Below are 24,551 nucleotides of genomic sequence, written 5' to 3'. Positions count from 1 at the left end.
CATCCCATCCTCGTCGCCATTGTAAAGAAGCCACAAACTTGGTAAGTGAAAGCCAGTTTATTTGGAACTTCAGTAACTCACTTAAGACCCCCAACACAGGCAGCATCCAGGGTATAACTGACTTCACTCCAGAGTAAACATCTCCAAGTACACATCATTCCAGAATGGCACAGTAGGCATAAATCCATTCTGGAATTACAGATGATGTGCTTGGCACAAACACAGCTGAAAACCATAGCAACAAGAAAGCATACAAAGGTTTAGCTTTATTCAACAAAGCATACAAAGGTTTAGCTTTATACAACAAGTACGCCATGGGAGATTTCAACTTGTACGTGGGAGGGAGATGCTTTAAGAACTTGATTGCAGCAGCTTTGTCGATGGTATTGATCCAGTCTTGGATCTTCAGTTTTTCACTGACTCTTTGAGGATTTGTGATCAGGTCGATTTTTGAGCATTGCAGTTCTTCCAGTTTGCTTTCTTAGTGGCGTATCCAGACTAGGACGGCCTTGCAGTTCGTGGTGGCCAGCTCCTGCCCGATGTTAAAAATCGGGAGGCCATCTTTGATTAGGGTCTTCTTGAACAGGGCGAGAGAGGCCACACTGACAGTAGCGCTTAACGAGAGCAGGCCTAGCTCTCTTCTAACCGCTTCGATGAGAATAGCGTTAGGTAGGCCAAGGAGGGTTTTCCAGATGTACCCCTCTAATTTCCGCCAGAGTTGTGTTGGGATGGTGAACATTGCATCCATGCCATAAGTTATGGCCGGGACCATTTTTCCCCTTGTAGAAGTTAATAGCCGGGGCTAGCGAAAACTTGCCAAACTTCCTGTCAATCGCTCTCATTTGGGAGGTCAATAGTTTGGTTTTCGACCAGAGGTGGTCTTGCATTTTCAATTCTTGAGTTGACCCATCAATAAACACCCACAAGTATTTAAAGTGGGGGACCACTTCAATTCCGATTTTGTTCACGGACCAAGACATAATTTTTTTCTGGGGATGGCGGGTTTTCGCAAAGACCATGATTTTGGTTTTGGCCCGATTTATTTGCAGGTTGTTGTTAGACATATAGACTGCAAGGTTGTCCAGCTGCCGTTGTAAGCCGATGGGGGTTTGGTCAAACAGGATCATGTCGTCGGCATAGAGGAGTCGGGACAGGGTGGTGTTTCCGGACTTCGGGGGAAAGCTGTGGACCAAGACTTCGGAGTCTTTGTAGTCCCCCAGAAACGCGACAAAGAGCGCAGGAGCCAATGGACAGCCTTGCTTGACTCCTATTAGCTTGGATTTCCTTGGAGAGGGCACCTTGCCTGTTCAGCCGGACGTTAAGTGTGGTGCCGGTGTGGAGAGCTATTATTGGATTTAGGACAGATTCTGGACAGTTCCAGTTTTTCAATTTAGCCCATAGTCTCAATCTGTCGACTTTATCGAAGGCCTGAGAGAGGTCGATAAATGCAGCCTACACTGTCTGGGAGCCTTGTTTTATTTTAGCCTTTAAGATGGTAAGTATAAGAATGTTCAGTGTGGTACTGCCGTTCTCCTTGAAGCCTGATTGAAGAGGGTCGCTGCAGGGAGCCGTTTTTGCCCATCGATGGAAGTGGTCTAAAAGGAGAGAAGCGAAGAGCTTGCCCATGATGTCCAGTAGGGCGATAGTTTCCGGGAAGTTCCCTGCTTCCCTGTTTGAAAATAGGGCTAATAATAGCTTTACACCACAATAGTGGGATCTTCCTGCTTGTTCTGCAATGGTCGAACAGGATGCTAATGAAGGTGGACCATTCATTGAGGTGTTTCTTTAAGTCTATGTTAGTCAGGCCGTCCGGGCCCGGGGCTCTTGACATTTTTAACCTTTTGATGGCCACAGTTATGTCTGATACTGTTGACAGATTTATCCACGGGGAGTCTGGTGTCCAAACAAAGGAGTCGGACTGGCGAAGAGGTCGCTGAAAAAAGCGACCCAGACTTGCTCCGATACTGAATTGCTCATATTTGTAGCTGTGGCCCCTTGAGAGTTGTTTATCAGGGACCAGAAATCGGCTGTTTTTTTGTTGTAAGGGCTCTGAGCATTGATTCTGCGTCATGTTGGTATAAAGCTGCCCGGCGCGTTCTGATCCATGATTTATAGATTCGGTTTTCGTTTTTCCACAGATCCCATGCAGCGATGGTGTTGTCTGCCTTGGCGTTGCGTTTGAACTTCGTTAATGCATTTTTTTTAAGTGCTGTTTGCTTGTTGTACTGGTGGTTGTAGGTCTTTGGCTGGAACACACCAGACGACGGGTGTTGTTTGTAGATGAGTAGCATAGGAAGGTAGTTCGGTCTAGGGAATGGGACGGAGGGCAGTTCAGTCGCCGTTTCTCCAAGATATTGATGAGTAATTGACCTTGTGTTGGCAGATGTCAGGTGCAGCCGGGATTGTTGTGGGTTAGACTCCACTGAAGGCAGGTAGTAGTTTATCATTCGAGCCATGGAGGACCATGTCAGAGTTAGCATGTTGTGGTCGCTCGCTGTGGTTTCAACCACTTGAAAACCTTGGATTTCTGCACACAGCGTTTGTGAGGCAAAGATGTAGTCCAGGGTAGCCGACCACTGTCCTCTCTTCCATGTTGGTATGTGGGGCTGCCCTTCCCGTATCCAGGCGGCGTTGTGCAAGTTCCTGGAAGACATAAGAGTCATCCAGGCTTCACCTCTTAGTTAGTTAATTAGTAAGTTGATCTGTGGGTTGGCCGCACTTTGCGTTGAGATCTCCGCAGATTAGTACCCACGGGGTGTCTCATTTGATGAGGATGGAATCAATAGTTTCAGCCATAATTTGGCAGAAGAGAGGTGTCAAAGTCCTTTGGGGATTCCAGTAAGTAGTAATCAAAGCGAGTGTGGGCGTTGGGCGGCATTTTAGACGCGAATTAGAATTATCAGCCGAGCGGTTACATTCAATTAGCACCGCCAGGACCCTATAAGAGTTGGCCATGGTCATGAAGATTTTTAGATTTTGGCCTGATCGCATGTCATATCCGTATATCGAGGGTTTGTCCTGGAGCCATGTTTCTTGCAGGCAGAAAATGTCGAACTGTCCCAGGTCCAAACTATTTTCGTTGGTTAAGTGGGCGTGTCCTCTTGTATTCCAGGAGGCCAACGTCAAGAGTTTTGGTTGTAGATGAACGTCGGCTTCCTCTGGTAGTTGCTATTTAGCTCGGTTTGAAGCTAGAGCTCCTTTTATCCAGTCCCATGGCCCACCCGATGCTGTTGACTTTTTGAGCGCGGGCGATGACGGAGGTGTGGCCCGATTACGAGGTCTATGGATATAAGACTCTCTTCGAGGAGACTGGTCTCTCCAGCTTTGCTTTCTTATGTCCGAGCGAAATCTGTCCGGTTGATGGTGTGCCGGGCGGCGCGTGAATATTTCATGTCTACCTCGGGTGGAGCGAGGGTCCGGCCGAGCTGGCACGTCGGGCCGAGCAGCTTTAGATGGAGTCCTGAGCTGGTCAGGGTGGCCCCATGGGGTGTGAGGGCGGCGGTTAGGTGCTTCATGGCGAGTCTTCGGTTTCCTTGGCGCGTCAGTGAAATGGGCCCTCAGTTCATCTCTTCGGTCGACATGTCGTCGAGATGGCTTATGGTCATTGTTTATTCTGTTTTTAGAATAAGCTTCCCGGGTGGCGGTTTTTTGGTCGAGGGGTTTGAATTCAGACAGAAGATCTCGTGATTTTAGTTCTTCACCTGCTTGTTTGCATATATCAAGGATTGCAGAGCTGTAGATATGCAGGTAGGCTTTGGCCTTATTGTCCCTGTGGTATGGCTCAATCCGCTTAAAATCTTCCGATGAGGTGACTGTGGACGATGTTATTTTTAACACGGTTCTTCTATTCAGAATGATGTACTTGTCTTTATTAGAGATCTGCTCGATTTTGAAAAGGCGAGTGGGGCTGTCCTCCTTACAGTAAGCCTCATGCTTTCCTGTTAGATTGCGGGAGGCAATGGGCCTCGATGAGAGATCATCTAGGTCTGATTCTGCTCTGTAAGTCAGGTGAAGCACTTAAAGGGGAGTTAGGGTGCCGTGTCCGAGTTGCGCTTTGAGGAGCTGTACCCCCCCCCCGATGAAAGTGATGGGGTGTCAGACGAAACTTGGGGCTTACAGAGTGGGGTAGATGTTGATTGAGTGTCACGGAAAATAGAGCCTTTCTCGGACGCGTCCTGGTCGTCGTGCACAGACACCGTGGATAAGAGGCTCGAGTTCAAAAAATCTGCTGGCGATTTCAGGGACTGGGTCAAGTCGTCACAGAACATGCTCGGGTCCCAACAGGGTCTGCGCTATCGAGCGATGTATGCTGCTTAGGGATTGCTGCGTCCGTTTCCTGCGTGCATTTGGAAGGTTGCTGGGTCGAGGTTGACAGTTGATCATTCGTTGCTAGTTTTAATACCTTTTTCCCTTGGGCCCGCCGTTGGTTCAGACTAGAATTGGTTGCAGGGGTTAAGTTGAGAATAGGGGTGGTCGTACTGACAGTTGGCGGCAGCTTCGCTTTATTTGCGAATATTGGAGCGATTTCATTGGGTAGCTTGAGCTGAAAGGTCAGCCAAGATCTTTGGTGGAGGGCTTTTTTTTAGGAATGAAAGAGGGTTGGAGGGCATCCGGCACAGGAAGTGGCACATCTTTTGATGTGTGTGGAATGTCGTACTTCAGGTCGATGGCGGTTATATAGCCTTCCAAAAAGGTTCGCTTGGACTGAATAGTAGCTAGAATAGCCGTGTTATCTCTTAAAGAGTCCCCTAATGTTTCATAAAGTTTACAGAAAGGAGCCATTGTGATAGTTATTGCAGACATAATTGTGGTCATGTCTTTTCTGTTACTTGGTAACTCTTTGTGGGCAGGTGAAGCGAGATCCGTGAATCTTCCAGTGTTCAATAGTATGTCTCTGGGTCCTAGAGATGTGGGGTTCGCCAATGAATGCCTGCGCCTCGAGCTAGTTCCTCCAATTTCTAGTGAGTTAGACTGTCTTGCTGTTGCTGGGCGTGCGCGGAGCTCGGGATCATCCAAGAGGGGAATGTAGCATAGGGGGTCTTGGAGCCTTGCAAGGGGGGTAAAGGTGGGTAGGTGCGACTTGGTCCAAAGTTGGGAAGACATTTCTCTGTGGCGCGGATAAGCTTTAGGCTGTAGTAAATCCATAATGTCCGAGGGGCCCTGGTGGGCCGGTTGATCGCTAGTAATTGACGGGGGTGTTGGACTGACCTCCAGACTTGGAGTGGGTAGCGATGTATTCTTTGCCTGCCCATCTGCTAGGGCAGTTGAAATAGTGCTATGTGCGCGGTCAGGATCCAGGATGGCCAGGGCCGGGATGTCTGGAGGGTTTCCGTCGCAGGGAGCGACTTGGGCAGGAACTTGACTGGGTAGAGGTAATTGCGGATCTTGGATAGCAGAAGTTTTCCTGGATTTAGGGGCTGGTGGGGTTTCGTCAACGGCTTCCAGGATTTCCGCATCTGAAAGTTCAGAGTCAGTAGATTGCTTTCTTTTCCCTTGAGTCTTGAAAAAGTTCAGCAGGGCAGTTGACAAGAGGGAGGTGGGTAGAGTGAGTTTAGCATATCCCCTCTTTTTTGAGCCATGGTGCAGTGCAGCGTTTTTGGTCTGTCTATTGCTTTTTAATGAAGAGACCGGAGGGTTTTGCTGTTTTTTGTTGTAGTGAGTAATTTGTTATTTGTGGGTTGTGAAGCCGTGATTTTCGGTACAGAGTTGGCTTTTTTTTGTAGAGTGGTCTTTTTTTATTTTGGGACGGACTTGAATTGTGGCGGCAGTTATCCAACGATTTAGAGCAGTCGGAGTCTGAGTCACGTATCGTCTCCAAAAGAGGTTTCAAAAGTTGTTCTTGGGTTTTACTTTGAACTTGGTTTTGAGGCTCTGAAGTTGAGGCAGGAGATGGATTGTCTTCCGCGGCTGGGTTTGAGAGTAAAGAGGTCGATGCGATATCAGCCGCCAGATGTAGAGAGGCTGTTCCAAGTGTAGAGTTGTTGAAGGTCTCCCCAGGGACAGGGGGTGTTACGGGTGGGTTCTGTGTAAACACAATGCCTTACGGTATCGGGATTGATCAGTCTGTCCTCCGAGACGGAATGAATCATGGCTGTGGTGGTCTTGTGGGCCAGACTCTGAGAGTTAGGGTAATGTTCAGGCACGGTTGGTTTCGCAATGGACTGACCCGAAGACATTGCCTCCACAGGAAGCTGGCCCAGTGCAGGTGTAGATATTCCAATTTGAGAGGTAGGCATTACAGGAATAGACCGAGGGTCATACATAATGTCATTTGGCGTAGAATTGAGAAACGCCGGTATGGCTGTGATCACCGACGCAACCGCCCTCAGGCCCCCTGACGGGAACCCTCCGGTCCCCGCACAGGACAGGCCGCTCGCCGAAGCAGTAAGGGGACGGATAGCATCAGGTGCTGGAGCCAGCCAAGAGTCTGGAGCAAGTTCAAGGGTGCCACCTCTATTTTCCGAGAGGTGCAGAAATCATCAAATCTCCGGCCCCGGCCAAGGCGTGTGAAGACGCTAGGACCGTAGTGTCTAGGGCCAGCGGTGGTGAAATCCCCGACGGCTGGACTTTATTGTCAGGGTTTTGAAGAAGCAACAATGCGCCTCGAGGGGAGGCCACGTCCGTTGGGGACTGCGTGAAGTTCGCCGCCGCAGCTGAGCATGTGGAGTTAGCGGTGACAGCAAAAGATGAAAGAAGTAGATTCTTTTTCACACGGCTCCTTAGGAGTCGTTGGTCCGGATCTTCCTCCATGGGGGGGTAGGGATTGAGAATGGTAGGGAGGAGAGGAGGGGAGGTAAGGGGAGGGAGTGGACTTAGTAGTAGCTAGGTTGCGAGGATCAGAAACGACCCACGGAGGAGTGCAGGTAGAATGTGGAGTTCAGTATGGACACAGATGAGTGGCTGTGAAGGCCGCGGTGGGACAAAAGCAGAGAGCACACATGTCAATAAACGCCTACCTCAGCCTGGAAATGTTATAGGCGCGTTGGTCCGCTCTCCGGGTCCCGGCGCGGACTGGAGCAGACTGGAAACTCAGCTCGAAACTCTGCACGGAAAAGAGTTTTTAAAGCTGGTTGGGGTTGCACTTCCTTAAAGGTGTATACCGCTGAACAATGATCCCAGAGGCAGGAGCCGACAGGAGCAGCAGAGAGAGCACGAAGCACGTCCAGAGCACTGTGAGGACTGGAGCAGACTAGAAACTCAGCTCGAAACTCCGCTAACCTTTTACATTTTGCAGACACTCATCCAGTTTTCACAGAGTCTACTAGCCCACTCGCATAATCGAGTAAAGGGCGAGTACCATTTGGAGGGGGTGTTTGAAACTTTCATGTAACATTTGCTTTGCAGTAAATGTCGACTAAAGGTTTCACTGTGAATGGGTGGCAGCAGTGTGCCAAGCAAAAAGAGGGTCTGTGGTGATATGCACTATTTTACAGAAAGCCCATTTAATTTTGTTACCATGGGTCAAGAACATTTCTCTTAGGTTGAGTGGGTAATCGGTTACTCGAACTGCAGGTCTAGCGGAATTTTAAATAAAGTGCAAGGCCTGACTCCTCTCACTAATGTCTTAATTCAGCAGTACACAAAAATGCTGTATTGATGCTTATTTTATGTATTGTGTACAAATAACTAACTTCTTGTGATATTAAAAATATTAGTACAATATTGCTAATTGAATGGGTTACTTTGCCAATCAAGAATATTTTAATTAGCAAATTCTGCTCATCAATTTTTAAAAACGTTATGCCTTGAAAGGGACGCTGGGGTCTCATTCACTGATGCACAGGGGACTATGTTCAGTTCTAGATCACATAAAGGGGCCTCTAATACAGGCTCGCATCTAATCCAATTAAAAACCCTTCATAGGGGTATACCGGATGCCAGCTCATCATGCTTTATTTGATGAATCTATAAGTGACCAGTGCCCAAGGTGTCAGTGGCTAGCTGCTGACACCCTTCACATGTTGTGGTCCTGTCCTAATTTGGCGCGACTACTGGGGGCCAAGTGTGTGGAGAGGGGGCGGGGTGACGGGTACCCTCACAAGGTTTTGCACCACAGTGTACTGTGCGATCTGTTATGCTCTATGTTTGGGTGGCTACCAGGGATCCCTGCTACGAATAGGGAATTGTTGAGTACAAGCATGATAGTTGTTAGGAAATGCATATTGATGCAGTTGACAAGCCATTTTGCCCCAGATGCTTGTACATGGCTCATTTGTCTGACCAGGGCAAGTGACCTAGATAGAGACTATGGACTACTGAGTGGCCAGCAGCTAGTAGTAGTAGAGGTCCCATCTACTTGCACAGTGCTCAGAATCGGCCGCTGCAGTGTCTCCCGTTGAATAGCACTTCCCCACATCTAATGTTGGACACCTCAATCCAGCTTACTGTAATGGCATGTATAACATAACCTGCACTGTCCCATGTATCTGTTGGTGAAAATCTGTATGTGTGATGTCAATCCATGTTTAATAAACAAAAGGAAAAAGTGTGTTTAAAGGAAAAAGAAAAGAAAAAACCTTCATCTTATCAACGCACCTTCTGGCAATAAGAGAATTTGTGACAGGTAAGGGAGGGTGCAGATGGGATTTACTAAATGTTAAGAGTATCTTTTTGAAAAGCGATTAACATAATTGTTATTTGTTGTGCAACTGCAGATCGCGGAGACCAGAGCCAGCCTGAGAAGCATCCGTTATTTATTATTGTATCCACTGCCCCCGTTCCCTTCCCCGGGGTTCCCGACTCAACATTTAAATTAAGGTTGGGTTGGAAGCGCCTGGAGAGGCGCTGTGGGATCAGCAGCTCCTGCGGATGTGGCAATCCAGAACCTGAGAAATTGATTTGCATCACCCTAGCTTTGGACACTTGGTATTTTTGGTTATGTTATCTATATGCCCAAATACAAGCTTGTAGCAGCAGATACATTTTTACAATGAATGAGTTATGCCCGAAAATGGCCACACCTCAATATTTCTGCTTGTTCTTTGGCCTTTGTTCCGGCCTTGCCAGGTCAGGAAATCCCATATAAAGGTCATGCACTTGCCAGGGAAAGCTACAGATTTTGCAGGCTAGTTATAGCATTGTGTGTGGGTGGCGCCCAGAAAGTGGGTGGGACTGTCTGGTTCCACACCACATCTGTGGTGGCAGAGGGTCTGGGTGAGGGGCATGAGTGAAATAAATAGTTGTCCATGATTGGACATCTACTGGCTTTTTGAATGGTGCAGATCCTTACCATAGGTGTGCTTGGACTTGCTTCCAGGGTGTATTTTGGATAAGAAGAGGACTCCTGCAGCCATTTGTTCAGATCAGCGTTGGAACCAAGAATCCCCTGTAGACGAACAGCGGGCTGAATATCTGAAGAAGACCCTTGAATAGGTCTGGCATCCCTTCCTGAGTCTGGCCAGTGAAGCCCTGTTGGACTACCTGATCTGCAAAGGCCCTGTGTGGTGCTTTCCCCCTTGAACTCGTGGGACAAACCAGTCCAGGCGTGCTCTCGAGGCAACTACCACTCAACCCCTGCTTGAAATTCCTCTCCTTTGTAGCCTTCGGAAGTGTCCTGGAATCATCCTGCCAGCTGACAAGCTTCCTCATGGGCTACTTCACTGCATCGGTTGATATCCCAAGTTCGAACCTCAGACTCTGCAGACCCTCAACTTGTAAAACAAGAGGCCTTCACCTGCGGTTGCAGCTATCCAACATGAGGGGCCTTGCAGAACCAGCTTCTTTGTTTCTGCTAGGAGGGTCAATGTCCATTTTTTCTTTGTAGTGGCCATTGCAGATCTGGGCTTGTATTATGTCCTGGGGGGGTCCTGTGAAGTAGTCGTCAACGTGGTGTTCCTTTCTTCATCGTGCCAGTGTGGTCCAACTGTCTAGTGCAAGGATATTCTCACCAGAGTGTTGACCCACTGACTATCCAGACCTAAATCCTGATGCCAAAAAGGACCTCTGGACCAGCGGCTCCTAGACCAACTCCAATGGAACCAAGACACTGAGCGCGGGGCGTGGCTGGAGGTCACTGAGTGAATCGGAGTACAGGGGGGGTGAGTAAACTGTTCCTACAACTATATCCAACCTCCAAAGGGTTTAGCAGGTGTAATGTAATTGCCCTACCTCCCCCTTGCCCGATTGTGATCGGTTGAGTTCTGGTCAAGTAACCTCCCCTGGGCTTCCAATAAGTTGGTTGATTGGTAAAGTGTCTCATAAGAACTTTCTTGCTATTTTAGCTCAACTTTGAAATACTTTACGACTGCCTGTTTGCTTTGCCAACACTTGTTCAAACTAACTTAAAGATCTGTAGCTTCTTGCAAATAACTATATTGGGACTTGTGACTAAGGGCACTAGGCACTTTTTTTTTAGTGTAGAACCATATAGTTTGAAGGTTGTGTATTGTGTTTTAGCTTGTGCATAAAACTGCACAGGTTTGATCACTACTTACTGTGGCAAGCTAGAATCAGGAGATAGACAACACATTGTGGTTTGACTTAGTAGTTGCTGTATTATATTTCAAAAACCCTGTACTAGCCCCAGAGCTAGGATCCCTATACTAAAAAAATGAAAGGAAAAATGGTGCATGTGTGGATGATGGTGTTAAAGTCTGTCTGCCGGCTAGAAGAAAAACCATATCTAGTTTGAACCTAACCCTACCACCTATAAAGAAAAATAACCTAATCAAAACACAAAAGCCACATGCGACCTCTTGTATCTCTGGCTGGTTTCTGACTGGGCCGCAAGGTTCTCAGGAGTAGAGAGGGCATCTTGCCCTGAGCGGACTTCAGATATGTCACCAGCCAATATCTCAGGGACACTTGCCCCAATCCAAGGCTGCAATCAAAGAATTCTTTTGGGTTTCTCGCCCGGTAGTTAAAGAAATAGTCAATGTCTCTAGGCCTCCAGGACTACTATTCAATGACACTGTTTTATGAGGAAAAAGCCCTTGCAAAAGTTCTTGTGCAGAACCCTAGTGGCTCCTACACCTCCTTGGGGTCTCGGGTTGTAGCTGTAGTGTTGCGGGCACGTTCCCCGGGAACGTGGCAACACTGTTTCGGTTTGTCTGATCTCTTCTGCGCTGCTGCACGGTCTCCAGTGTTTCCCATTGGTTCATCGTGGGATTTCGCTGGTCGCTCCTACCAGCGCTGATTGACCACCATTCATGCGGTCACATTTCTTCTCATGGTCACATTTCTTCTTGCGTCAGCCCAAGCTACTCCACAGGCTGTATCGCTCCACCATGCTCTACACTGTATGCATGTGACTGCTTCTTGACGCCACCTCGAAGGGGGCTGGGCCCTCTGCTTGCAGCTCAGCAAGCTGACGTGCCTCTCCTGCTCACTCTCTCGCTCCCACCCCGGGCTCTCTCTTTGGGCGCTCTCATGATGTCTCTTCCTGGGAAGAGACCTATCATGCCATTGACTGACACAAGGAGGGCAACATCAACAGGTCAGAAACCACACCAGTTTCCAATTTGTGACCATTTCTATATTTGTCTGATGCACTTTCCATATAGCCATTGAAAGCGTTGGCTATCTGGGACAAGGGAAGATGACATATCCCTTTTAAGAGATGTCCTGTCATCGAAGGGGGAAGGGTCATCCCCAGTGGGATCCTGCTTTCCCTGTCCCTTAGAGGGTGTTTGGGACATCCCAAAAGGGGTGGCTCCCCCCTGGGAAGAGGGGATGAATTCCCTGGATTCGTCACATTACCTTAACCTTTCTTCACTTGCCTTGCTACATTACAGTGTTCTAAATATTGATGTGTGTTCAAAAGTGAAGTGTTGATGCTCGAATGTGTATATAATAGCTGTACATGTTTAGTGTAATACTTACCTGTGGTTTTTAATTGCGGAGTGTAACCAAGGCCTAAATAAATCATTGTATTTGTATACATTCTGCCTAACATGTGATGATCATGAACAGAAGGATATCAACTCATTAAAGATAAAATAAATCAACTCAGCACATTTGTACGTAACAAAAGGAGTTACACAACTAGTCATTGCAAGGGTGAATTTACAACTTTAACACAATTTCCACATACTGTTCACAACTCGGTAGCGACAACGTTTCAGAAAAAGTGTAGCTTAAAAGATACACCAACACAGCATATTTAAACTACAAGCACAGGTAAAGATGCATTTCTCTGTAAAAAGAAAAGTGGTCATTACACTGACAAAGCTGGTCTAGCATCTGATCACTCAACTAGTAGAGCATACTCTTCACATCCTGTGCTCATGGATGCTTTATATGAACTGATGCTGGTGTGAGAATTAGTATGCACCGATTGAATGTGCTTTACAGCTTAGATATGCAGCAACTAACACATGGCTATAGACCTGCTGGCTGCATGTAGAGAGCCAGTGAAGAATGCCCACATAAGCTAGCATCTCTGCACCCACTCCCCTGAGCATAGAGGATTGATATACTGAGAGCGAACAGAACTAATAACACTGCGATCCTATGTGAAGGGGAGAACAGATGAAAACAGTAGGGATACTATTCAATGCATCAAGGGTGTGATCAAACAGAGCGAGGTGGAGAGTGAAAAAAGCAAAAATGGAGTTAGGCAGGAAAACCTGAACGGGTACTGCTTACATAGTTTGCTGCCCACCAAGACTTCAGCTTCAGGTACCACTGCAACCGTGGTGCTAGATTCACTTCAAAGTCACTTGCCAGTGCGGCCATCCTTTTCAACTGCTCATCATCCATCAAAGGTTTTATAGACTCCAAATACTGTGGGATAAGAGGGACACTGTGAAGGTGTGCACAGAAATAAATCCCATTTCCTCACCCATCACAATTGCACTGCTAGTGTGAACATGGGACATCAACAAAAAGCAATTTAGTAATAATCATATGTCCACCATAGGTATCTTCATCAGGTTCATAACATTTAGGATAGAAGGATAGTTGCATCCATGGTGACTCTGATTCTGAGTCCCTGCTCTTCCTCCTAATAACCTGGTTGGGAATGTGCCCGCGCCTCTAATCAGCCCTGGAAGGGTTTTTCAAAGATGTGCTTTCACTTTAAAACTTGAGCATGGGCTCAGCTCACTACAAATGCTTTGATGCAGGCACTACCCCTATAAATGTAACCATCATCTTCCATAACAGAAAGGTTTTTATCTGTACCATGACATTTAAATCACAGCATATGCTTGAAGGAACAATATGGTGAGTGCTCTGTTAATTTATGAAGTTTTGATACTATGCCAAATTACGACAGATGTGGATTCAGAGTGCTGAGGCTGGTCTAGAAGTTGGCTTATTGTGCCTTTTTCAGGGGTATAGAGCGAATAGTCTATGAAGGAAGTGGGAACCAGATGGGACTATCAGGGTAGGGAACGCATATGACAAATAAGGAATTGAGCAAAGCCAAGTTAATGGAAGGGGGCTGATGTCTGGGATTTTTGGGAAATACTTTTTTCTTGACGCTTCCATCCCATAGATTTCTATGTGACGCCCTTTCTTTTTCATTGTTTGGACTACTGACCTAACTTTTTGGAAACAAGTAAAATCTTTTTTCTTCCCTTGTCTTTATGTACATTTTTATGGGGAGACACTCTGGCTTTCATTAGGAGTTTGGCGGAAAAGCCGTCAAATTACTGCCAAACTCAATTAACGTTACCGCCACTTGGTCCTGTAGAATTACCATGGGATTACAAGTGGTGGTAATTTGCCATGTTTGGAGTCCATATGACTCAGTGTGGACCGCCGGCGGAATTACTGCACAGTAAATCTTTCGATTTTTGGAGGTGGTGCTAAGTGGAGCATTTACATCCAGCAACAAGCTGGAGGCGATTCTTCAATTTGTCCTCTGAAAATCAATAAAATTAACCATGCAGTAATACGGCTGGGATAAATCAGCCAAATATTATAATATGGATGAGCGGGAAAAGTGGCGGTAACAGAATTACCAACACTTTTTTCCTGCACCGCCAACTTTGTAATGTGGTATGAGGCCATATGTCTATACATTTCTTGTATTTTTACCTCTGCACACGCCACCCTAAAGCGAAGTCCAGTAAGGATACTTGGCATCCTTATAATCTTTTCTATTGTGGATTTCTGGTTACATTTACAATGTGTTCAGGATGGGCTGGTGGCAATAAATGTTTTCCTACTGAGTTTTAAACTTTTTACTCATGCACTTATGCATTTACCACAAATTATAGTGTTGGGAAGAAAATGGTCCTGTCCCACCCCTCATAGCCTTTCAGTGTAGGTCAAGGGGTGAAAGACACCCACACTCGTGGCAAGTCCCCGTAGGATATAACGGAGACTTATACAAATAATGCAGCTCACAGCTCCGACAACAGACACCATTTTGTATGAGAGCAGAGGTCATCTTTTTACTAGGCCCAAAAATAATCCCTCTGTAAACTCAGCCCTCCCATCCACAGCACCTCGCACAGAGAGCCCAAGACTTTGCCACCCCCTGCCAACTCTGCATAAGACTTGTTCTCACGGAAATCCAGCCATTTATTGTTGCAACTGTTTAGTATCACTTCGACAGAATGTGCTCTCTGCAGAGTGTGAGATCGAAGCAGGCCCCAGCACAAGTGCCCATCTATCTCCACTAAACTGCCCATGCCCTCTCAACACCCACCCCGCCAGGCCAGCGCCCAGCAGTCCCGACCCTCCACTCTCTCATGTTGACACACATCTGACCCCCCCTGGCACTGACCAATTCAGAACACCCACCATAGACTTAATCCGGTGCAGCAGTATATTCTCTCCAAATCAACACACGTCTGCTCGTATCATGAGGCATCAGGGAACATAAATAGTAGATCAAACCCCCAGGGGCAGACACCTGGGAGCGGGACCCCAGTATCAGTGAAGCCCTCAATGTATAGGTCGGAATGCCAGTATTTTAACCCATTTTCTCCAGGTCCCCCCATTCAGGCAAGTATTTTATGTTTGCCATTATTCCCACATTATCAGTTCCTGTTTAGCTTAGTTAGCTACGTGTCACATTTGTCCTGACCTTCAGCGCGGAGATGAGCCCAGCTGACCCACGTGCCACCAGATCGACTGGGAAGCAGCGGCCAATTGGAGCCTTGCATCCCCTATCGAGCAGGCTGTGCCATATGGCCCCTCCAATCCTCACTGTGATTTTGTACTGTATAGGATGTTGGTCATGACGAAATTGCTTTTTATAATGTGCTGCCCGTGTAACTTTTGGCAGAGAGCTCTCGGGCAGCAGAGTTCTTTGCTTGCATACTTTATTTTATTTATTTATTTATTATTTATTTAAATATGTATAGCGCGCAAGCAGCCCAGGGGCATTGAGGCGCTGTTACTTGCATGAGCTTAGTTACAGGCATGGTATCAGTAAGAGGCATATTACAGATAGGAACAAGCAAGGTTATCATTACAGCTTATGCGGTTGGTATATATAAAGTATACTTTTATATAAAGTTTGTTATCCTTGCAACTCATCTCTTGGTGTCATTCCCCGACGGGGCGTGTTATCTTTACTTTTTCATTTCTATGAGGACATATGTATGGGTGCGTACCTTCAATAGCACTTTAAGATGGTTGAAACACAAGAGTTTTGCCTATCCTTCGGCCATATTGTTCTTTGGCTACCTTCTTGTCCTCACAGATACGCAATTGCCATATATGGGAAGCCCTTACCCAGGGAAAGCTGCAGCTGAAAAAGTGACGGTCTCTGTGTGTGTGCAAGCCTGGATGTGGCGGAGGGACTGCCCAGTCCCAGTGCACATCCAGATGCCTGAATGTGGCCAGTGGCTATCCGTGGTTGGATAGCCACTGCCAGTTTGAATGGTGCATATATTTACTACTGGTGGACCTGGGCGAGCTTCCTCCTCAGTTCTTGGATAAAAGGAGGACACCGACAAATAAATAAAGTTGTATGCTTGTCAACGATTAACACAAAAAGTCAGTTTAGGAGTCCTAAAAAAAGAATGTCCCACAGAAGCCTAAAGGAGGAAAGCAGCAAAATGAAAAAATGCTCCTGCATTTTCAGCCTTCTTGCATCAAAGGGAAGCGTGCAGGACGTGCTCCTTTGTTCATTGAAGATCACCTGTCGCTGTCTGATCATGGTGACTCCTGTTGCAATCTGTCTGCTTTGCTCTTTGAAGGTGGCTTGAAGTCGCCTGCTTCACAGAAATCTTCAGCTTTTCTTTGCAAAGATGTTCAGCTGGAAGGTGCCTGGAACAGAGGTTCAAGCACTGTGACCGACCAAAACGAACACGCCTGAAAGTGGCCTCTGCATCCGAAACCAAGGGGTCTCCCTCAAATGCACCAAGCACAAATGATTGAGTCTCCATCCAACGGAATCTGGAACCTCAACAGTAGTCTCTGTAGAAATCGGAGTAGTCGGGGAGAGTGGGGGCCTGGGCGGAAATTAACTTACCTGTTTCTTCCCCCCCCCCTTTCCTCCTAGGGTTACATGGTCATAAAGTCCTCTCCCCTCCGTTCTTTCCTGACTAAAATCTGTGTTGATCTGGCCAAGGATCCTCTCCTAGGCCTATCCTTGTGTAGTAGGAATAAGAGTTACTTACATTGTGGAACTAAGAGTCACAACCACTGGCATCGTCCTATCACACAGTAAACATTCCTGAAACATATAACTTTGGCACAAATGACTAAGCATAAGATCCCAAACCATTTTAGGGTTGGACTTACTAAGTGTTAGGGAAGTGTTTTAGCCTTGCTCTTAAGTGTTCCTAGTGTATTTTAAGCATTCAACTACTTAGCTGCATTAAACTGGTTTTTAATCATATGCTATTTTTATATTCTCCTAAGAGTGAAGGTGTGCATATGACATACATTACTTATCATAATCATATTTCTGGTGCTTGCATCTGATTAGATTCACACGCTGTGGCCATAGTCAGACATCTAGTGGTAATTGCAGAGTATTGCATCTTGTTTTTGAAGTTCGAAAAGGGACGTCGACCTGGGCCTGTCTGTAACACTATTCCTACTGTGACGTGTAGTGTACCCATGATCCCTCACGCGTTGAGGTCCCCTCCGCGCCGCTCCCTGGTTGTTTTTGTTCTGCCACAAGGGAGCCTTAAGAGAAAGAGTGAAAGGAAAGGAAAGGTATAAGATATACATGTTCTTTCAACTCCTAGCGGGGAGGAACGGAGGGTGCATGTGAATCTAAGCAGCTACAAGGATCCTATGTCATTTTTTAAATTTTTGTAGGTCACCTAACCAAAAGACAGTTTCTTTTCTGGATGATTTTAGGTGGCCTACAAAAATAGAAGAAAATACATTCCCCCACCCCAACCCTGCATCCCCCATCCTCTCTTGCACCATTTTCTAAAAATATGGGGATTTCATTAACCGCTCTGTATGGTCACAGAGCGTCCTAATTCTTTTTTTCTTTTGATTTTTAAACAAAAAGGTCATTTGACCCAATACGGATACAAGCACCAGAAATAAGATTACAGTGTGTAATGTGCGTCTTCTGATACTTATAAATCTGCTTAGATTTTTCCTTAAGTCTACCAACATGTGAGACTCTATAAAACTATTGTTTGGTATACAGGCCCCTAGTCTATACTAACCAAAGGGTTGGTAGAATGGCAGAGCAGCCAGGCTTATCTTAGGAGGATGTGAGCTGTAGGTAGGTACAATGAAATCAGTCAAAACATAGGCCCAACAAAACTCACACACGTGTAGTTATAGTTTAGTAGACCTTTATTTTATATACACAAGGCAAAGTTATATTCAGGTATGTAAGTACTATTTATACTAATACACAATAGAAAACATCAGCAACACTTTCAGGTGAGTAAACCAATAGCAATGTACCAGTCAATAACAGTTCAATGATTAATCAATTCAAGGAGTCGAAATTGGTATGCATGAAGCAGGAGTTAATAGTAGCTCCTGGGTGTCTGGGGTTTTCTTCTGACCAGGAGTTATTCACAAGTCCCAGGAGCTATTAAAATGTAATCCTACAAAGGTGTTCTTGCCATGGTGCTTGTTTAATGAACGAGGTAAAAGAAAAAGCATTCAGTAAAAAAGAAGAATGTATGGAATGCAGAGAGAATGTAAACAGATGTCAAATCGAGAGCTGCAAACACCAGAAGTCACAGGGGAGGGGGGAGCTGCCTGAAAGATGGCAAATATTTTCATTTATAGTCTGTGGCACATGCCCCAAAATGCACTCCCCTTCTTTCTGTTGCTATTTTTCTCTGAAATTCACTCTTTTGCAGTCAATATGCATTTGGGTCCTCCATTTCACATTTCTTTCCCTTTTAATCTATGTCTTGGCCCAGTCCCTTTCTCTGTTATTCTCTAGTTGTCTGACCCTACAACCATTACTCGGACAGTACATCTCTATTCCCATCTCTTCACGGTCATGGTTTCTTTCTGCTACTTCCACTTCTGTGCTACAAGCATGCTCTTACAATTTGCTATTTCAGTTGTCTCCCTTTAGGTGAAGAGGAAGGGTAGGGTTGTAACAATAACTCACAGCATATAAGTGCCCTTTTTGATAGGACAAATACAACAGTAATATATTATGGGCCACAGGTAATGTATTACAATTAGCAGATAACCTGGCAGGAGCTGGCGCAAAGGTGTGCGACAGTCAAAACAACGGTGGAATACATCTTGAATGTGGAACTCCTATAGGAAGCACAAGCTAACCAGCAGTCTCATTGACTACTATGGCATATTCCCGAAGCTACTTTGGCAAAGTAGCACTTCTCAGATCGCAGTACTGTCCCATAGCTTCAAATCATTGCAAATAACAGATTTTACTCTTCCCCCCAACGAAGTACACTCATTGTATCAACTGCTTAAGCAGCACAGGCAGAGACTGCTGCCCTAGAACTCAAATCTGTGCATGTAGGTTGCACCGAAATCTGTGGCAATTTATATGTGTATCTAAGTGAATGGATTGGACCCACTGTAAAATAACTTCTGAACAGGAAAACTCCAAATACCACTAAAGCATTAAAGTGGACAAACCCGTTGCACACATTTCTTCACATAACAGGACTACTTCAATTAGACTCCTCTGTCAAAAATGTCATTTCTAGCGTATGCCATTTTATATTTGTGCATACATGTGCAGGACTACAGGGACGAGAATGAGATATGATGCATGCGTAAAAAAGCCAGGAATGTTTTTTCATTCCTGGCATGGGACAACCTATGATCCATGCCAACAGTCTTAGGCGCTGCACTCCTTTCAAACATTGAATGCACCTCAAAATGAGTTTGTGTGATAGTCGCTGCCTGGTAATTTCTGTTTGAAACTTGCATGCATCTGGTTACTATGCATGCTGCGCATAACTTTTTCAGTTCCACACTAAAAGGACAAACATGTATTTTTTCCACATTAAGCAGATGTCAATGAAAATTACATATACATTGTCATTCTGTTTAGTAAAGAGTATGCACAAATTGAGAAGCAAATGGGAACTTTCGAAAACAGATGTCTGATCTGACCTGATGGCCATCTGGCCCAATAATGAACCATTAAGGCATTGAGTCTTGCTAGAGGAAACAGGCACTCCTGCTCTAGCTACACATCTTCCTAAGAACTCTGTTTTACACAAATTCGTTGTGGGGGCAAAGGTGGTTAAGGATATTAAGAGCATGATACTGCTGCCTAAAAAAAAAAAAAAAGACCCTGTTCCCTTCACTGTGAAGCCACCATTGCACCAATGAATAAGCAATGTTTTTAGATGTCCACACTAACGCCAGTGAATTCAGTGGATGAATTATTGCAGTTCATCTGGAATTAAGCAAACCTACATAACCCCTGAGAAATAAAGTCCAAAAGGGACTGATCTGTTGAAGACCAGCATAACAGACCATACAAACCTAAAAAAAAAAAGGCCTGCTCACACAGCTCCAGCATGTACCAATTTGTAGATATAGTATGAAACTATGATATATATATATATATATATATATATATATATATATATATATATAGAGAGAGAGAGCCTGAGAGCACATCTGAAAGCGCAATCAGCACAATACTCTAATTTGACAGATATTTGTACTTTTTATGCCACTTTTTATGTTGCAATAGATCTCATTGGATGGTATTCATTGATCTACTTAAAACTATATGCCAGTAAAGATAGTGTTGCAAGCCCACAGTAAGAATATATGCATCTGTTGACAATTACATTTCTTGAATGCTCAGAACATACACCTTTATTAAATGTCTTTGTACAATACAATCCACTTTGACTCGTTTATTTCAATTTCAACTAATGAATCACACTTCTTTGTGATACTGCGAACATGTAATGTATATGAGTTTGAAATAGTGTGTGTGCTTAAGGTATCCTGTGCTACCACATAATGGTGTTTGCTAGCAATTACAACGAAACGCTTGCTTCAAAACAGGTGCTGATAATGGCTCCTGGAATTCATTGAGGCCTTTACCATGTGCAGATTAGCATTAACCAGGAGCTAAACAGCGCCCAGGAATTTAAATCCCTGCAATTCACTTATGAAAGTCAGACCATGTTCTGTTGTAAGAAAAAATGGTTATTCAGCACCATCAATAGCAATATACTATGTTTATGTTTATTCGGTTTATATAGAGCTTTAATCCAAAGCGCTTTACAATATAACAACAAGGTGCAATAGTGTAAGAAGCATATTTACAATCATGAAACAAACCAGTGAGACAATATGTAGAACAATTTACTTAGATGGAGGAGGAGAGGGAAGGGTGAGTGGTGCAAAGTAATGTGCAGCAACAGAAAAGGTAAAGTTTCACAGGATACTTCAATTACTTTCAAGTAGGATGCTTTGGAAGAATAAAAAAAAAGTTAGCAGAGGCCTTGGAAAGGACTCCCCATAGGCGTACAAGCATTAGGCCTGGGCAACTGATACGGGCGAACACCCAAACACCGGATACAGCACTACAGTAACACAGGAGTGACAAATTGGCTTGAGTTAAGTACTACCCCGAACCCCACAGTACCTGAGGAGTGTTGAAGATGCAGCTGGATTCTTTCCTATGCAGCAGCGGTGGACCTGGTTGTGGTGACGAAAGGAGGGACTCTGGAAGGGATGTCACAGCAGCAGTCAATGGGAAGGACCATCAGCAAGAAATTCTTTGCAATCCCATTTTGGTCTGCGGTTTTGGCGCCTTTTCACAAGCTACAAAAGTGAACAATTACCGGCCCGTGAATCCCCCCCTCGTTCTTCGGTCCTGCACTCTGGTTAGGGGACTTTGAGAAAGGGGATCTTGTCTCTGGAGGTCTAACTTTAGCTCCACAAAGTTCTTGGAGGATTCATCCACGGAAAGACGATGCACTGCAATTGGGTTGAGGTCCTCTGGTGTTGGCGGTTTGCAGCCCTGGAAGGTCACAGCATGTCAGGGGAAGGGATGGATTGTTCTGCAGGTCGTCTTGTGGCTAGTTGTCCCACCAGCCAAAGGGAAGGAGTCAGAACAGCAGGATTTGGTCAGGATAGCAGGACAGGTTCAGGACAGTAGTGGTCTCTTTGCTGTTACTGGAAGAGTCTGCCAGTGTCTCTGGTTGGCTTCTGCTTCGGATCTTCGGTTCCAGTGTTCGACTTACCTTTTGCATCAGGAACTTCATTGTTTATCAGGATTTCCCATTCAAGTACTCTCCTGGATTTTACAGAAAGGGGCGGTGGCTGTCTAATCGGGACCGTCTGCCCCACTCCCCCACCCCCATTGGGAACAGGTTCCTTTCAGGCAGATCAGCATACCAAGGATAGCAGAGCTTCGGGATCCTCCCATGCTTCCTGTCCTCGCAGACACAATGGAGCCTTGGCGGGCTACACAAAGGGTTCCCGCCATAAACAAAACTAACATACCTCTTCTCCCAGCATGGCAGAAGATGGGTCGTCAAGAAAGAAGAACCACACAAGAAAAGGCAAAAAAAGAAAGGAGCCACCGTGTTGGAACATAGAGTACCCTCCCGTGCATAGTCCTAGCATTGAATACAACCTGCGGTGGAAAATTGCACATAAGTCAGTAGAACGCACCCACTGCCACCTGCCGCCACTATAGGGTTGTTACTGTAACTTTTGAGTTACAGGAGTGGAGAGAAGGGTGGTAACTAGGTATCCCCTCAGCACTCTACATAAGGTGGTGTCTGCTGACCCCTCAAGAGAAAAAGTAAGGAAGGATAAAAAGTAGCCCTCCATCCTCAAGCACAGTAGTTATTTTTACGGAAAATAAAGGACTATAAAAAGGAGAGCCCAAAGGGCTCCCAGCAACACTGCACATAGGGTGCTGTGTACTGCAAAGGTGAATCTCCGGTGTCTTAAAAAGGTATGGAGGAAACCAAGACTCATACATAGCAAGTAAAACATACACAACAGGATTCACATGATTAGAGCAGAAAATAATTAATGAGGGGAAAAGGCTCCCCTCATTTACAAGAAGAAAAAGGTCCAGATGTCCAGCAAAAAGTGCTTAAGCATAACACTGATACATCTCAATAGCAGAAAGGTGGTGTAAGCAAAAAGGGCAGCAAGGTGGATTTAGTGAGTTAAAAACTAGTTCAGGGTCTAGGAGGTAAGTTAGGTAAAGGGCTATGTGTCGGGTGAACAGTCAACTGGGTTGATGTTACAAGTACCATACCAAATGACGAAGCATTTCCACTTAATGAAATAATGTCTAGTATTTGGTTTATGTGCCCCCTTGAAAATGTCCATACATCTTTGAAGATGCCGAACTCTGACCTCCGGAGCCAAAGAGCTAAATTGAGAGTTTGAGGGCATGGGTTTAGTGCTGCTCATGAGATGTTAGAACCATGGTGGACAAGCCCAAATTGGTGCCATTAGGATCAGTGTAACCTGTTCCGGATGCATCTTGCGAATTATCCTGTTGAGTTGGGGAAGAGCATAAGCAAATCGCCCTGACCATTTGATCCAGAGACTATTCCCACTTGATATTTTTGGGGATACCTGGAGGCATAGTTTGGGCATTGTGCGTTCTCAGTTGTTGCAAAGAGGTGGAGGTGTGGATGCCCCCATTCTGCAAAGACGTTGCGCAAAATGTGAGCGTGTAAAAGCCACTCATGTTCTACGGGTAGCTGAACGTTTCGGCTGAGCACGTCTGCAAGAAGACCGTGTTCCCCTGGAACGTGTTGAGATGGAGGTGGGGTGGGTTGGGGCGGGGGGGGAGGGAGTTTGAGTGCTGTTAGGGAGAATTCTCAGAAATGTGCCAACTCACTTCGACCTTAGAGACCCCCAGCTCTTTTTGCTGTACTTTTGGACTTTTAATTTCTATCCTGAGAGAATGAGACCCTTTTTCTGTGATTTGGACAAACTCCATAGGCATCATCTTTAAATTATGACATACAGCACCTTCAGTGTAGTGACACAGGGAAGTGTCTTAGATTTCCCAAAGGTTCAAATACCTGCTCTTGGTGAAACTACTGTTTCCAAGAGCAGTGAAGTGAAATTGACTTTACTTACAATTTCTAATTTTCTAGACCCAGCACACACAATCTTACCATAGGGTGCTGGAGGGGTTACTTAGTATCCCCATTATCTAGTTTCTCTTGTAAAATTTTTATGTTACCCTTTCTACAATTAATGACTGGTGGCAGTGGTTTACTTTTTCCTACCATTGTGTGTTTTTACTGCGGGCTGCAATTGCAGATGCAGTAAGACACCCATGGGTGCCCATTTCGTCAAAATGGCCCTGGTTGTCTTTTTTCACCATGTCTTGCTGGAAAGGTCCTTCTTGAGATTTATTGTGTGTGCCAAACCAGGTTTGGTCCCTTTGTTAGTTTTGTCTTTGGCGGGATTCAGGCGTGAAGCCCGCCTCTGGCTCCAGTATGTCTGGCAGGGGCAGGAAGCGAGGGAGGTGCCCGAAACTCTGTGTGCTTAATCCCATTGAGTACAGGAATGCACCTAAAGGTGATTGGCGGGCTGGAAGTCTGGAAAGGACAGCCACCATGCTGTATGATTAACAGCTAGGCTGCAATGAATGGGAGAAACCTGCATAAAAGGTGAGCCTTTTTGGCTTGGAAGGCTGAGTCGACCACTGGACGAAGGAATCCGAAGACGAACTTGGAAGAGACGCCTGCTGCAACTCCTGGACCATTGGTTTGCCCGGTGAAGCCCTGCTGCTGTGCTGAAGCTCTGAATTCGCCTTGACTAGAGAAGCCCTGCAAGGACTACTTCTCCCCTTGAGTTGTTGTGACCAATCAACTCCAAAGTGAAATCGTTTGGACATCCTCTCAGAGCTGGCTGTACTTCCACTGCTGCTGGAACCAAAGTGCCAGGGAGAGGAACACCAAACTGAGTGGATCGCTTTTAAGTTGGACCCGAGCGCCAGAAAGATCCTCCTGATTTCCCTGAAGCAGGACTGACCAAGCCTGAGCCATCTCAACAGAGTGCTGGACCTCGGAAGCAGGGAAAGTCTGAAGTGGTATCAGAGAACCGCAGTGCTGCTATTTGCCATCAGACGCAAGGAGCTGAAACGCCGAAGGGCCACTGAATTGAAGTTTGCCCTTTGCTGTCGCCGACCGCCCTGTTGTGTTGCAGGTGTACCCAGAAGTCCTCCCTCTTGTCCCCACGACTGAGGCACAGGAACAAAAGGATCTGCAGAG

The 24,551-nt window shown here is 45.8% G+C and overlaps 1 protein-coding gene across 4 annotated transcripts in view; it reads right to left on the bottom strand.

The window, feature by feature from the left end:
- Positions 1-24,551, bottom strand: part of LOC138452925 (carnitine O-palmitoyltransferase 1, liver isoform-like) — a 1,293,714-nt gene that overhangs the window by 940,942 nt on the left and 328,221 nt on the right. For all 4 annotated transcript variants that reach the window (XM_069605291.1, XM_069605282.1, XM_069605298.1 and 1 more), the window contains exon 6: positions 12,586-12,723. In XM_069605291.1, the coding sequence (XP_069461392.1) occupies positions 12,586-12,723 (138 nt within the window). The remainder of the gene's footprint in view (positions 1-12,585; positions 12,724-24,551) is intronic.

The sequence above is a fragment of the Ambystoma mexicanum genome, chromosome 1p, assembly GCF_040938575.1.
Source record: "Ambystoma mexicanum isolate Mex_15411 chromosome 1p, UKY_AmexF1_1, whole genome shotgun sequence".
NCBI classification, from domain to species: Eukaryota; Metazoa; Chordata; class Amphibia; order Caudata; family Ambystomatidae; genus Ambystoma; species Ambystoma mexicanum.
The sequence above is the reverse complement of the archived record's forward strand: the minus strand, read 5'-3'. Positions and strand labels throughout refer to the sequence as shown.